Source organism: Electrona antarctica (assembly GCF_951216825.1).
Source record: "Electrona antarctica genome assembly, chromosome: 9".
Taxonomy (NCBI): domain Eukaryota; kingdom Metazoa; phylum Chordata; class Actinopteri; order Myctophiformes; family Myctophidae; genus Electrona; species Electrona antarctica.
The window spans coordinates 42,432,079-42,447,205 of record NC_136790.1 but is presented as its reverse complement, the minus strand read 5'-3'; the positions used below and the strand labels follow the sequence as shown (position 1 = coordinate 42,447,205).

Sequence of the window (15,127 nt, the reverse complement as noted above, 5' to 3'; positions counted from 1 at the left end):
TATAAGGCAACATTTCATCATGCTTTAAGTAGCATGTGACATTTCAGACTAGGGGGTTTTCATGATTCTGAATCCATTCCAAGCATTAGTTTTGCACGAAAAACACTCCTTGGCCTAAATTCGGCCATATTCACCCAAATGTGCTGACCTCATCAAATTTGTGATGACGGGCCGGCTATTGCCGTTTTTAGGCCAAGGAGTGTTTTTTTTGTGCAAAATGGCTTTGTACTTGCAGAGCAGCCAGTCTGCCTTGTTTCCATTGTGGTCCTTGTGTACAATATTGGAATCGGTCAGAATGGGTATCGGCAGATATGACCCTGCAAAAAATCACAGATCGAATATCGGTCAGAATTTCAAAATCGTGGCACCCCTAGATGTGAAAGTCAAATCACTTCAAATGATCACGAGACGTCAATCCTCCTTACAATCATGCGGTAACGCTACAAGATAAATGAATTGATCCGTCGTGTCACATCGAGTCTAAATAGAAATGAATTAACCAAGGTCAAGTTCAACGAAAGCATCTAATTTTTCAAAAATCGTGAAAATGTGGCGCAAATATTTGAATATATATTCTTTCAGAGCCAAAGTTTTTAACTCAAATCTTTGCTTCTGGGAGGTCCCTGAAACAACAAATTTTCAGATGGCAGTCGGCGGCCAATTACATATAATCTTGGGGGTCCTTGACATGAAAATGTCTTGGGGTTTTTTCAGAAAACTGTCATGATTTAGAAGGTATTCCTAGAATTGTCCTCGGGTCTAAATGGGATACATAGAAATGAATTAACCACAAGATCAAGTTCAACGAAAGCATCTAATTTTCTTTTTAATTTCCATGAAAGAAGGCTGCAGGAAGTGAGCCGTTCAACAATGGAGATGTGCCTGCCTGAGATGTGCCTGCCTGCGTCACCTGAGCTGCCGCAGCTATTCAAATGCAATGGACTACTAATGGATGGAATGGGGATCCGGCCACAGATTAGTGAGCGCAAAAGCCCCATTGTTACATTTAATTACAATTCTTGTTCTCAAAGAAAAAGGGAGAGCAGCTGTGCTGTTTTAACATTTCAGACTGATGATGAAGGTACATGAAACATGATAGAATTATTCGGGATGTGATGAACTAAAATGTTATAATTTCACACACCCCACAATCAGAACTCACATGTGAAATACATGTTTTTATATATTTTTTTATTTCATCATTTCAGTCAATCCACCTATTGAATTTGTTTTGGTAAAAATGTGATCATGTGGTTCATAGCTTATATAGGATCTCCTGTTTGCATAGCGTGAGGCAGCTGTATGCACATAAGTACCGGTGTTGTTTTTGGCAGCAAATTTTGATTTTAGTTTTAGTCATAGGGCCCTATTAAGCAAGTGGAATCTAATTACATATAATTTTACAGTTTTTAAGACGTGGGGGCGTGTGCAATGTCATATTACAATTATGGGCCAGGTAAGAAGCGCTTTCGACACCCCGTGGTGTGAGCAAAACGGCCTTGAATTAGTCATGGGAGTGTTTCAGGGAGTTTTGAGGCTTACCCAATGAACATGTCCGTACTATTCTCTTTACGACACCAGCTGATGTCCTCATGGAATGCGCCCTTTTCGGCAAGTGGTATTACATTTCTGCAGACTGGCACCATAGACATGACATGACTTTGTCACATTTGGGTTAATTATTCCTATTGCACTGCATGCCTCAAAAGAACAGATCTTGTTAAGTAACTTGCAGTGTTCATTGGAAAGTCATTACAGCGGCGCAGCCATATGCTAAGGGAGGGAGATATACGCACATCATCACTTCATTTGTTTCTGTTCTAAGCATGAAAAACAGCTGTAAAAATCTTTATTCTAGTTCATTTGATTCATAAATGAATAACTAAGCCTTTGAAATGGCACCTACCTATACCTTTCAGATCGGAATGGAACTGCGAGTAGATACGCAGCATTGGCTGGCAAATTGGCAATCCATGCGTAATGTTCCCAGAATCGTCTAACCCCCGAACATACAAGTTCGTTTGATATTGTTTAATTCGATAAAAATAGAACCATATACCATACAGCGAATGAAAGCAAGATTCCTAAGGAATGTGGGGATTTTTACATTTTAAAAAACGGCTGAGAAATGAGAGAACCATGAGTGTTTATAATATCAAATATTATAAGAATAATATGAAAGACAAACGGGCTGTGAAGAGCTCAGCTCACCATCCCGACAAGGAGGAAATATAGCCTATAGTGCATGCACGTATATGCACTGACTGTTGCACACACTCTCTTTATTTGTTTCTATTGAAAAACACCAGTAAAATAACGTTTATTTTATTTTATTTCATTCGAGTCACGACGAAGGAATGAGTTGAAATGCCATACGTGCGCCATGCGTATTGCTGCGGCCCCAATGTTATGGTCTTCGCTCGTAGCATTTTATTGAAGAAGAATTGAGTCGGGTGTGATACAGCGTATGAAAGCAAACTTCCCAGTGATTATGGAGATGTTTTAATTTTAAAAAAAGGTTTAGAAATGAGCGATATATGACCCTTTATAATCTCAACGAGAAAGCCAGAAAGCTCGCTGTTGCCATGTCTCATAGAAACAAGTAAATAGGTCTATAAACATACTCCCAAAATAATCGCATATAACAGGGGTCTACAACCTATTTTAAAGTGCCATGTTTTTATTTTCTAGATAGTGAGTCTGCCATATCAAGATTCCTTTTAATGACACCACATTAAAATTTCCAGCATATTTTGATTGTCCACAAATATAAAGTTTTTCCTTCTTTTTACATTTTCTTGCACATTGTTATAATGATCATTATAAATATATATCCCCCTGCAGTCAGAGTTCATTGTTTTAATGAATGAATGTGATGCATTGTGAGCTGGTAAATCTGCTATTTTCAAAAGTAATATTTGAAAAAAGTGACAATAAGAATATTTTTGAAAAATGTTATTGAAACATTTAAAAACACAAATCTGTCATGGGGGTCACTGGCTTAGTTGGGCAAATGCATTCATCTGGGGGTCCTTGACATGGGAATGTCGCTGTGTGAGGATCACTGGTTTAAACAACATTAGGAGAAAAGCCCAAATAAGCACTTTAGAAACAAGAAAAGCAACCACAACTACCAATATTTACAAGCAACTTTGCAGAAAAAGAAGCCGCTTATAATAAACAGCAAACAGACATGGCAACACTCCAGCAGCACTCCAGAGCCGCTCAAGTGTAAAATCAAACAGTGCTTTTTGCTTTTAAGACGTGGTCAGACCCAGGCGGAATCGGTATGCGCTGAGTGTTTTTAGGTCAAGGGGCTTAATAGCAGATAGCGCAAAGCGAAAATAATTAACATATGGACACTCCCCCAATTCTAAATTATGCAGGAACGTGGTATTCCATATGAGTGAGCGCTCACCACGGCTTCCATAATACGAAAAGGCGCAGAGCGAGGGCGAAATCTGTATTACCGCATGGGTTTTTCGTCTTGATTAATAGGGCCCATAGTCTCTTGAATAGTTTTCATTTAGTTTTAGTCACATTTTAGTCACCTGGAATGTTTTAGTGTTAGCCTAGTTTTAGTCGACTAAATATCACAAGATTTTAGTCGACTAAATCTACAGTTGATTTAGTCGACTAAAATGTATTTCGGCGGGCCTTGATGGCGTCGCAATGACTGTTTTTACATTTTTACATTTTACATGTGAGCTTGTAGATCGGCTATTTTCAGCAAGTGTAAAAAGAGCCATTACGACGGCATCAAGGCCCGCCAAAACACATTTTAGTCGACGAAATCAACTGTAGATTTAGTCGACTAAAATCATATGATATTTAGTCGACTAAAACTAGACTAAACACTAAAACATTCCGGGTGATACCAAAACTAAACAAAACCTATTCGAGAGACTATATGACTAAAACTAAAATAGAAAATGTGCTGCCAAAAACAACACTGATGCTGCAAGCGCCAAGCAGTGAGACACGTCACGCTGTACCATGCAATTCTATCGTCGTTGGTAAGACTTGACCGAGGAGTGAACGCTGACCTCCCGATGTCAGTGCAGATACACTAACCACACGGCCACACTGAGCCTGGTATTTTTAAATAATACATAACTTTAAATAATACATAAAAACCTATATCAGCAATAAATTATTCAAGGTTGAAAGCTCCAACCTATACCTAGGCCAACAGTGCAGACATAAAAAACATTAAAAAAAAAACTAGTATGCTGGGAGGCATGGAGGCGGGACACCTCTGGGATGCTACGATGATTTATCATAATTCAGCACAGAGTTTATAAGGTTCTCCTCATTCTAAAGCAGTGAACCATTATGAGGAACATGAAGGACCATTTATTTACGAAATAAAATGCTTCGATCTTTAGGTGATGGTTATTTGTATGGAACCTATATAAGCATGTTGACGGTTTGAAAAAAGCAAAACCGGTTCGATATTCAATAAAAAAAACCCCGACTCAAACGGTAAAACCGGCTTTTTGACCACTTGAGGGCGCACTTGAGTAATTTTTTTTCCATAGCTGTGACCATACCGTAGCTATGATGCATGTTGGATTAGCGTGTAAAGACCATAAATTGGACAACAGAGTGACACATTTCACACATTTGTCTTTATTTTTCAATGCTGACACAAATGGGAAAAAAGCCAGTGTTTTCTTGCCTTCTTGGGCTCAATTCTTTAAGTATTGTATCAGGCGCAGAACTACCGGGTGGGAGGGGGGTGTAGTTTCCCCCGGCCCGTGACTCCAGGGGGCCCGGTGCCTGGGGCCCGTGACTCCAGGGGGCCCGGTGCCTGGGGCCCGTGACTCCAGGGGGCCCGGTGCCTGGGGCCCGTGACTCCAGGGGGCCCGGTGCCGGGGCTGTCAGATGATCCATCGACGACCACACAGCGTTACACAGTCACTCACGACAGATACCCATTCAAAGCATTATCTCTCAGGGCGCTATACAAATATATCTACACATCCGGTATAAGTTCACTTAAGAAATAAAACTAGTGTTGACTAATCATTACAAGTATAGCTCTTATTTTGAAGAGGAAGTCTGTTTAGGTTGTAGCCTACTTCCATGACAGACAGTTGTTTTTCCAGATCTTGCCAGGAGGGAGGGACTGACAGATTGACTGTAAACATTGATTAGAAGTGATGGTGGTGGTGGATTGCTTTTTTTTTTTTTTTTTTAGATATTTTTTTGCGGCTTACGCCTTTTATTGGTTTTTTGAAGGGACAGACAGTAGGCTGACAGGAAACGGGAGAGAGATGGGGGAAGACATGCAGTAAAGGCCGTGTCGGGCTCGGGAGTCGAACCCGCGGCACACTGCGACTGGATTACCAGTCGGGTGCCCAGACGGTTACGCCACCGCCTGGGCGTGGTGGATTGCTTTTAGCCAAAGTTTATATTACCATATGAAAGCCATGATGCTGCGCATCTTTTACTTAATGTTTAAGTCTTCAACAATGTGTATTGTGTACACACTTTGGAATATACGTTAAACATGGTGGAAGTGGATCCTATCGAGCTACTGTGGCGGTAGCCATCATTAGATGAGTAATTCATTAATTGTAAAAGTATCACGCTGGCGCTGGTAAAATCATCTGCAGCAGCTGCCCAAAACAAACAGATAGGCAGGCAGGCTACAGTAGGCCTACAGTACTGTCACTGCCTGCAAGGATGTACTTGGAACTGTTGGCCCGACATGGCCGCCGTTCCATATTCATTTTAGTTCAGAAGTGGGTCCACCGTGCACTGTAGTGCAGGGACTTTTACCTGCAGCTCCGCGGTCTGGTGCTTGCACACATGCAGCAAGCACACAAAGAACTACGATTTGTAGTTTGTCTGACACCTTAATCAAGTTGAGAGAGCAACTTATCTGCTGGGATATGTTTGTTTAAAAGTGATGTTACGCGACGTCAAGCGTCACCGTCGATATATGGCATGGGGGGTACCAAGTTGTTCCGCCAGTGATTTGTATTAAACTGTACCTTTTCTTACAAACTGTTATAAAGTATTCAATTAAAAAAAATGTTCTCAAACTTCTCCGTGAGTGCAAATGGACGTGAAAACAAACTGTAAACATCCTCAGTTACCACTACAATGCTGCTGATACACTAAATCATCAATAAACAATTAACGCATCGTGATCTGCACGCATGCATCTCATAGATGCATCTACCACTAGCTATGGGTCCACTATGAGTCTGTTTAACCCATTCTCGACGGGAATCCCTTCTGGTGTTTTAAGCATTATGCTATACCTTAGCCACTGAAAAATAGCAGATCTACAAGCTCATAGCGCGGCACTTGCTGCTATTTTTTAAAATTCTTCAAAATGATTCGCAAATCTTTCAATATATATTCTTTCAGATCGAACATTTTAACTCAAATATTTGCTTCTGGGGAGGGTCCCTGGAACAACATATTTTCAGGTGGGGGTCGGCCAAATTCATATAATTCTGGGGCTCCTTGACATGAAATAGTTAGAGAAACACTGACATAGAAACATAGGGGTTTTCAGAAAAAAGTCACGATTTAGAAGGCATTTGTATAATCGTCCTCAGGTCTAAAATGGGTTAAAAACCAGGGAGAGATGACGCCTGCATGGTCTAGGTGCTTTCTTGTCGCTTCTTCGCGCAGATATGTGGCCACAAAAGCGTGGCACTCCATCTTGGCAGTCCATTGGTTAAGACTGTGATCTTTGCCCGGCGGAGAAGGAAGTGGAGACATGTGACACGGTGCTGCCCACAGATGTCCTGCCTGCTTCAGCCACTCCCCACGCGCCGTCCAGAAGGACATTTAGCAGTTGATCAACCATCAATGAATAGACTCTACATGGGGTTACTATAGTGACAGACAGACACACAGATGGCGCGTGTGCGTGTGCGTATGTGTGTGTGTGTGTGTGTGTGTGTGTGTGTGTCATGCAAAGTGACGGCATTTTCTTGTAATAGATGATGAACGACTTTTTTATTTCCTTCTATCCATAGATAGGCCTCTGTCAGAATCAATCAAGCAATCAAGCAATCAATAAATCAACGGTATTTAACAGTATGTATTGTGTGTACTGTGCATTTCCGATTGCACAAAAAGGTTTAACTGGCTTAGAGAAAATCGCTTTTTGTTGCATTCACCATAAACGAGAGAGCGTTTGAGGCACTCAAGCAGATTGGATTAAATTACTGCCCGGTGCCCGCCATGTGCTCTGAATATCAGATAAGGCACACATTACACGACAGTTCTCAAGGTGGCGACTCCAGCGAACGCTCAACGAATGTATAAAAAGCAGCAGACAAGGACGTCGAGGCGTGCCCGCTGACTGCGGCGTCAAAAACTTTCAAAAACATCTGCGCCTCAATAAATCAGGGAGAAGTAAGGTAAGACTTCATCGCAGGTTAAGCCACTAAGAACGCATCTGTCTCACATTTCTTTTAACCGCTTTAACCATTATTTTTCAACTTTAGCTGTTAAAAAAAAATCCACACTGTGGGTTATAGAAAAGAGAATAATTTATATTAACCCATTCTGGGCGGGAACCCCTTTTGGTGTTTTAAGCATTATGTTATACTTCAGCTGTTGAAAAATAGCAGATCTACAAGCTCATAGCGCGGCACCGAGTGCCGCGCTACGAGCTTGTAGGTCTGCTATTTTTGAAAAATGTGGTGCAAATCTTTGAATATATATTCTTTCAGAGCGAACGTTTTCAACTCCAATCTTTGGGGGGGTTCCCTGGACCAACATATTTTCAGATGGGGGTCGGCGGCCAAATACATATAATTCTGGGGGTCCTTGACGTGAAATAGTTTGAGAACCACTGACATAGAAACAGGTTTTTCAGAAAAAAATGATTTAGAAGACATTTTGTAGAATCTGGTCTCGGTCGAAATGGGTTAACATAAGAATGAGGAAAGCTAAGAATGAGAGCAATGCTATATTTCATGTGAGAGATTATGAATAATGAGAATGGAAAGACGCACCGCCCCGTATAATAGCGTATTTAACACGGTGTGCTGAAAATAACCGTTCTACAAGCTTGCAGCGGGGACGCGTTGTAAGCTTGTAGATCGGCTACTTTCAGCAAGTTAAAATCAGTCATTGCGACGGCATCAAGGCCCGCCAAAATACATTCTAGTTGACTAAATTCTTATGACCTTTAGTCGACTAAAGCTAGACTAACACTAAACAATTCCAGGTGACTAAAAATGTGACTAAAACTAAATGAAAACTATTCAAAAGACTATCTAACTATAAAGTCTCTGTACGTCTGTAATCCACGTAACTCGAGAACCGACTTCAAATTCGACACACGCGTTCCACCCCACCGCAGGGGGTGCAGTGCCCGGTGTCCACAAAAGGCCTCTGCCCGGGCCAAAAGAACTGTTCTGACATCATTCTGACGTCTGCATAGACTCCATAAGGGCATGTCTGACAAAGAACTACATACTGTATATGGGCATAAAAGGCCCACAGACATACTATCTGGGTGGGTTCATGCATTTCCAACTTGCATCGTTCCAAGTAGGCCAGTGCCCAACGGCGGGAACCGCTGTAGAGGCTCCAAAGCATCATTTCTGGGTAGGCCAGTGCCTGACGGACACCGCTGTAGAGGCCCCACGGGCACCGCTCTAGTGACTAAAATCAAGGTTAGTGGACTGGACATCCTACTATAAATGTGCGTGTCTGCGTGTGTGTACGGTTGTAATGCACGTAACTCGGTTGCCCCACCGACTTCATATTCGACACACGCGTTCCACACCCCCAAAGGGAGTGCAGTGCCCGGTATCGAGTTGGGCGGACCCACGGTTCTCCAGAACCACCACAAAAGGCTCTGCTCAAGTTCTGCCAGTGGGAATCCCCTCAGTGTGAATCCCCTCACCTGTGCAATTTCCAGCCTCTGCCTCAGCCAATTGATTGCCATGGCAACCCCACACCTGACAATTGATTAGCCTACTCAACCAGTCCACTTGACAACGGGTATTATTAGGTTCCCAAGTTGCATCATTCTCAAGTAGGCCGGTAGCCGATGGGCACGTACAGGATAGTCTCTCTAATATACAGTATTGCAGGCGTCGCGCCGGCGAGCGTCTTACCAGTATCTTGGTGGTGTACGCGCTGTTGATGGAGATGGAGTTGACCAGGAGGTCCAGCGAGGCGGCGGGCAGGGCGCTGGGGTCGGGCACCGCCTTGTGGTGGACGTCTGCGATGAAGATCTGCACCACCGTCATGCGGTTGGTGGTCAGCGTGCCCGTCTTGTCGGAGCAGATGGCCGTGGCGTTGCCCATGGTCTCGCACGCGTCCAGGTGGCGCACCAGGTTGTTGTCCTTCATCATTTTCTGTCGAGAGGGGGGGGGTGGGGGGGGGGACATTATCGTTGGGAAACGATAATGGCACACCGTTCTACAGCTCGCAGAGTATACGTTTCGACACACAACAGGTCTTTGTCAGGTACACAAACAGAGTAGGCGTGTTAAATACAAAAGCATAGGGGCGTGTTGACAATGAACAGGCCGTTAGCAATGAAGATAATTAGACAAACACACCCACCACATCTATAGAGTAAGGCTGGGTAAAGTAATATCAAGCCAAAAACTCATAGACTTTGGGTTTTTTATTTTATTTTTTGTCCCACGATTTTGCAACCCATTTTTTCACCCAGTGTCAATTATTTAATGTAATCCTGGGTGCTATACACTTCCTCTGCCAACCTGGTGTGGGCAGCGGACTGACCTCATGTTTACTTCTATGCATGAGGAGTCCAAGCTGCTTCTTTTCACATGACATGGGAGAGTTTCCCTGGCCGGACGTAGCATGTGGAAGGAACACGTTATTCCGACCAGTTCCTTTCCCCTCCATCAGGCGCCCCGGCGGGAGGTAGTTTTAGAGACCAGGATTACTGCATGTTTTTAGTGAGGGTACCTACCCTAGGAGACACGGGGAGAACATGCAAACTCCACACAGAAAGGCCCTTTCGCCAACCCCGCCTCGGGTATGGGCACTGATGACCCGGAGGAGAGAACACGCCCCCATCGCCCACAGCATCCCCAGCGGGAATCGAACCCAGGACCTTCTAGCTGTGAGGCGACAGCACTACCGACTGTGCCACCGTGCCCCCTATAGACTAAAACTCTTAAGTGTCACGCAGGGCAACTGTTAAGATAAGAATACTTTTAAGGAAGTCAAGGGTAGGGTGGTATAGTGATGCAGAAAAAAAGATAATTAACTGCAAACCAATACAATAAACAATACAATAACAAATACAATACAATAACAAAAATAAAAGGTTTTTAATCGCCATCTATTGTCTGCGATTGACGTATATATATACACGTTTTAATGTATATCGCGTTATATGGATCTGAAATGGTAGCGTTAAAAAACAACTTTTAGCCCTGCTAGGAAACGCCTTGCTCACCCCCGCACGTACGGAACATGCTCGAGCATGCTTTAGGGTGTTTTCTTGAAAACGATGTCGCTGTTTGTTGTGCTGATCTGACATCCGAGGTTCAGAACTGATTTCAGATTGTTCATCGCAGATATCGCGATTGAAATATAAACATTTCTCGAGAAAGATAGCTAGTATGTGCTAATGCTAAAAGTAGCCTTTTCTTACAATGGAGGTTTGCAAGTGGGGAAAACGTAAGTACTTGTGTAGTAATCTCCCCAATTCCAGCCTGCGCAAGGTAACTACAGTACCACTTGTGGCCACTCGGCCGCAGTCTGAGTCAACTCAACTTATGTAACTTAGATAACTTGTGTAATTTAGATAGCATTTTATGTAGACATAGCACTCTTTAGTACTGTATATCTTCCACTTCTTAGCTTACGTATGATTCATGATGACTATTTTTTATGTATATGATGTATTACCATGTTGTTTGTTCTAGCTTACTGTAAATCGCTCTGGATTAAGAGCGATTTAGCCGTTAAATGCCTAAATTGTAAATTGTGTTGATACAATATGTCAGTAATTTATTTGTATATTTCAGTTGTCATATATCGCGTAGCGTGCGTGCATAGTGTGCGTAGCGTGCGTGTGTGCGTGCGTAGCGTGCGTGCTCACCTTGACGGAATAGGCCAGGGAGATGGTGACGGCCAGCGGCAGGCCCTCCGGCACCGCCACCACCAGCACGGTCACGCCGATGATGAAGAACTTGACAAAGTACTGCATGTAGACAGGCGTGCACTCCGGCATCCACGGGCGCTTTTGTAGCACGAAGTTGTCCACGGCAAAGTACAGCACCAGGATGATGACCGTGATGGCCGACATGAGCAGACCTGCCCAACGAACGCCACATGGGGGTGAGAAGAGCATCTCTGTTTCAGGTGATTAGGCCAGCCATGGAGGACAGGTGGGCGTGGTTTTTGAGGTTAGGTTTAGGCCAGAGTGTAGAGTATAGGAGAGTAGCGACACGCTTTGATCTCGCCGCAAAGTGGGTGCCTATGGGCTATAGTTCCAAACATTGCTCCTATGGCTGGAACTATCCCATTGAGATAGAATTGTAACATTCCATTGTTACAATGGGAGTCAACGCTAGTGTCGCCACTCTTTTACTAGATTACTCTGGTTTAGGCATACAGTAGTTTCTGTGATGTCAAGGTTAGGGATGTTTAACCCATTTCAGGACGGGAACCCCTTTTTGGTGTTATAAGCATTGTGTTATACTTTAGCTATTGAACAATAGTAGCAGATCTACAAGTTCATACAAGCTCATGAACGTAAAATGAGAGTCAACGGGCTACAGATGCTTGCGCACGAACATGTGACATGCGGTAACCAATCAGGAACGTTACACATCGTAGAAGATTTCTTTATCAACATTTGACATTTCATGGTTTATATTAGCCTAAAATGATTGTTACTCACTATTAGTCGTACTATTATATAACATTTACGCTCATGTTAAATAGATTATAGTCTGGCGAGGCTGCAGACTTAATTTCTCATTTTTATTCAGGTCAGTGTGTGGTGGTGGTGCGGCAAACCAGCGCCCCCTATGGACGGGCCGCCACTGGGTTCCCGTCTTGAATGGGTTAACAGCTGTGCTGTTGAGTCTGTGACACAATTCTAGCACTACCAGCTTAAAAATACATGTGAACTTCACAGATATAGCAGCTAAATCTGTCCAAGAAACATCAGCAGATGTCTTAGTTAGCACAAGAAAGGGGTGCGATCCGATCCGAGCACTCAAAAAGGTTTTTTTTTTTAAAGAGGAGAGGGCGGATGTATAATAATGAGGGTATTTTAAAAGTGGCGTTTTTAAGCAATATTACACTCGAGGGGGTGGTTTAACGTCATTAATGCACACCTGCGACAGTATGTGGACCATGGTGACATTGATCAATTCTTGATGAAAAAAAAATATATTATTTATGCCCCAAAATCTATAAATCTCACACTATTAACTCTTAATCCGCCGTCATTAATTAATAGCGTACTGCCAGGGTTTTATCACCCGTGACACTTACTTTGAAGAGCCAAATATCCGTAATCACATGTTACAGTGACAAACTGCTGTGTGTGGTGTCTTGACCGGTTGTTGTTCTCTCGGTCGGTGGTGGAAAAACCCGACCGAGAGAATCACAGCGCCTGCTACAGGCCGTTGAAAACGCTTGTCTGGGCCAGAAACTGCCCCTCAATGTCGTTTCTGAGATACAGGGCTTAGAATGGAAGTGGATGCGCGCGCATTTTCAAAATGGCCGCACCCACTGTCCTACTTGGTGTTGTTGTGTTAGCGATCTGTGGCTAACAATACAATCGGATCAAAACATGGATTCAAAAATGTAAACCCTGGAACACGAGAAAGCTGCGTTTGACGGGCTAGGATACTAATTTAACCCTCCGTGTTCGCCGTTTCTGACGAGCTCCGTGTTAAGGCAACCGGCCGGGTCCACGCGCTGCACAAAGTTCCCTTTTTCTCACTTGAGCACCTGCCCTGCTAAATGTCTGTGCACGCCACACTGTAGAGAGGCCAGATGAAACACGTATTCATTCGGTATACTGCACCTGCTTTGCCGATCTGCACGGCCAGCTTGGTGAGCTTCCCTTGCAACACGGACTTCTCCTTCTTGTTGGGGTTGGACTTCTTCTTCTCCTTCTCGTCCACGTCTCCCCCCTCGGCGCTCTTCAGAGGCTGCATTTCCATGGCGGCCGCCCCGTCCTGCTTCTTCACTGTAACACCATCACAAGACACATGGCGTATAAAATGTTAACGCTGTTAGGAACATGGGTTTTTGGCAGGGACGTGCAAGAGAGTGTTAGAGAGGAAGGGGCTTAAAATCCCGTAAGAGGTGGCACTTTTGGACCAAAATAGCAAAAATAGCCGATCTACAAGATCGGCTATTCTCAACGCGCATTTTAGACAACGGTTTCCACTCGGCAGCGACGAGCGCTCACTTCCTAGTGGATGTACAATAAATAATGACAGCAGATGCATAAGGTCACATCACCAGATGATATAGAGATGTTGTTGTGGAGGAAGTAAGAGATTCTGTCCACATCCCCTACGTCAGCTTGAGGTAACACTGAACACAGTCCTCAGACAACTTGTCCTCTGTTCCTCTGACACACGCGCACACGCACGCGCACACCTAGATGATGCATGATGATGACGCCCCCAGCCTTACTTGACAGAAGAAGGAAAAAAAAATATATATATATCTGCAAATCTTCACAATCGATACCGTCTCTGTGCCTCAAAAAAAACTTGTTATACTTAAGTTTCACTGAAACTGAGCGTAGCATTAGTTCTGGCAGGACAACAGAGCCTTTGCGTCGCCCTCATTAGCTGATCAGCCCATATATTCCTGCCAAGTCCTCCTCCATAGAGACATCTTCATAAGTATTTCATCTCTAGCCGATTCCTGCTGCAGCATACGCAATGCCCACGCACCACTAGTGTCAAGTAACATAGGCTACTTAGTAAGTAGGCTACATTTAGGCTACTGAACTTTGACTCACTTTTACCACCACTGAAGGGGCAGGTATCTGTACGTAAAAAACATCTAACAAGCTCACAATAGAGCGCCGCAGTCCCGCCCCCTACCAGGGCCCAGGAAATGATTCTCCGTTCATTTTCCTCATAGACTTTTCATAAAGTATTTATTTAAAGACGGTTACGCCGCGCACAAAGCCAACTCGAGTCGTGACAACTCATGACAACAAACAACAAACAAAAAACGGCAGGTTACAACACTTTTTTTGTTGTTTTTCTTCGTTGTAATTATTTGTTTGGTCCAAAATATTGTGTTTGTTGTCATGAGTTGTCACGACTCCAGTTGGCTTTGTCCGCGGCGTAACCGTCTTTAAATAAATACTTTTTGAAATGTCTATGAGGAAAATGAACGGAGAATCATTTCCTGGGCCCTGGTAGGGGGCGGGACTGCGACGCTCTATACAGATGTGTTGTGAAAAGGAGCATTCAGTGATTTAGGGTGATTTGGAAACCCCCCGTCCGCCCTGGTAACAAGATGTGCACATGCACATCTACAGTGGGGGGACACGTGACAGGCCAACAGCACACACACCAAGGCCCGCCCCCGCTCAATCATGATTGGCGGAAGGCCGCTCTCTATCCTGATTGGATGAAGGCTGCAATCCACCTAGCCAAAAAGGTTTTTTTTACCCCCAGGGGTTAACTAGGGACAGGGAGGAACTCCTTATATGGGCAGCACACTCTATAGTAGGGAGGATTATCACAACAAAACAAAAAAATAAGTGATATTTGAATTAAGTGAAATCACTGAATATACCTTTAAAGCCTCACTGTAACCTTTTTTAATGAATACATTATGAGAACCTCATCTGAAACTGAGCCATAGTGTATGTATGCTAACAAATCCAGAAACATGAACTATATGTTTCACTTAGTTCTTGTCGTTGAAAAGATCGAGCCAACAGAGATACAATAAAGATCAATCTGGACCCCTGGTGGTCCCGACGTTGAGAGCCGCGGTGCTCCATTCTTCAGTACCAGGGAGGGTCTTTATCTGATGCCACTGATGTTTCTGCTCTGTTTTGTAGTACCCTAGTACAGGGGTTCTTAACGTTTTTGGAAATGCTTTGGCAATGTCTCGGGACCCCCGCCCCACCCCCTCCCGACCCCCAATATAAATT

At 43.7% G+C, this 15,127-nt stretch overlaps 1 protein-coding gene across 4 annotated transcripts in view; it reads right to left on the bottom strand.

Annotated features, from left to right (window-relative positions):
• Window positions 1-15,127, bottom strand: part of atp2b2 (ATPase plasma membrane Ca2+ transporting 2) — a 334,512-nt gene that overhangs the window by 61,184 nt on the left and 258,201 nt on the right. For all 4 annotated transcript variants that reach the window (XM_079510385.1, XM_079510382.1, XM_079510384.1 and 1 more), the window contains 3 exons: window positions 13,019-13,183; window positions 11,075-11,289; window positions 9,105-9,347 (listed from right to left, as the gene is read on the bottom strand). In XM_079510385.1, the coding sequence (XP_079366511.1) occupies window positions 9,105-9,347; window positions 11,075-11,289; window positions 13,019-13,183 (623 nt within the window). The remainder of the gene's footprint in view (window positions 1-9,104; window positions 9,348-11,074; window positions 11,290-13,018; window positions 13,184-15,127) is intronic.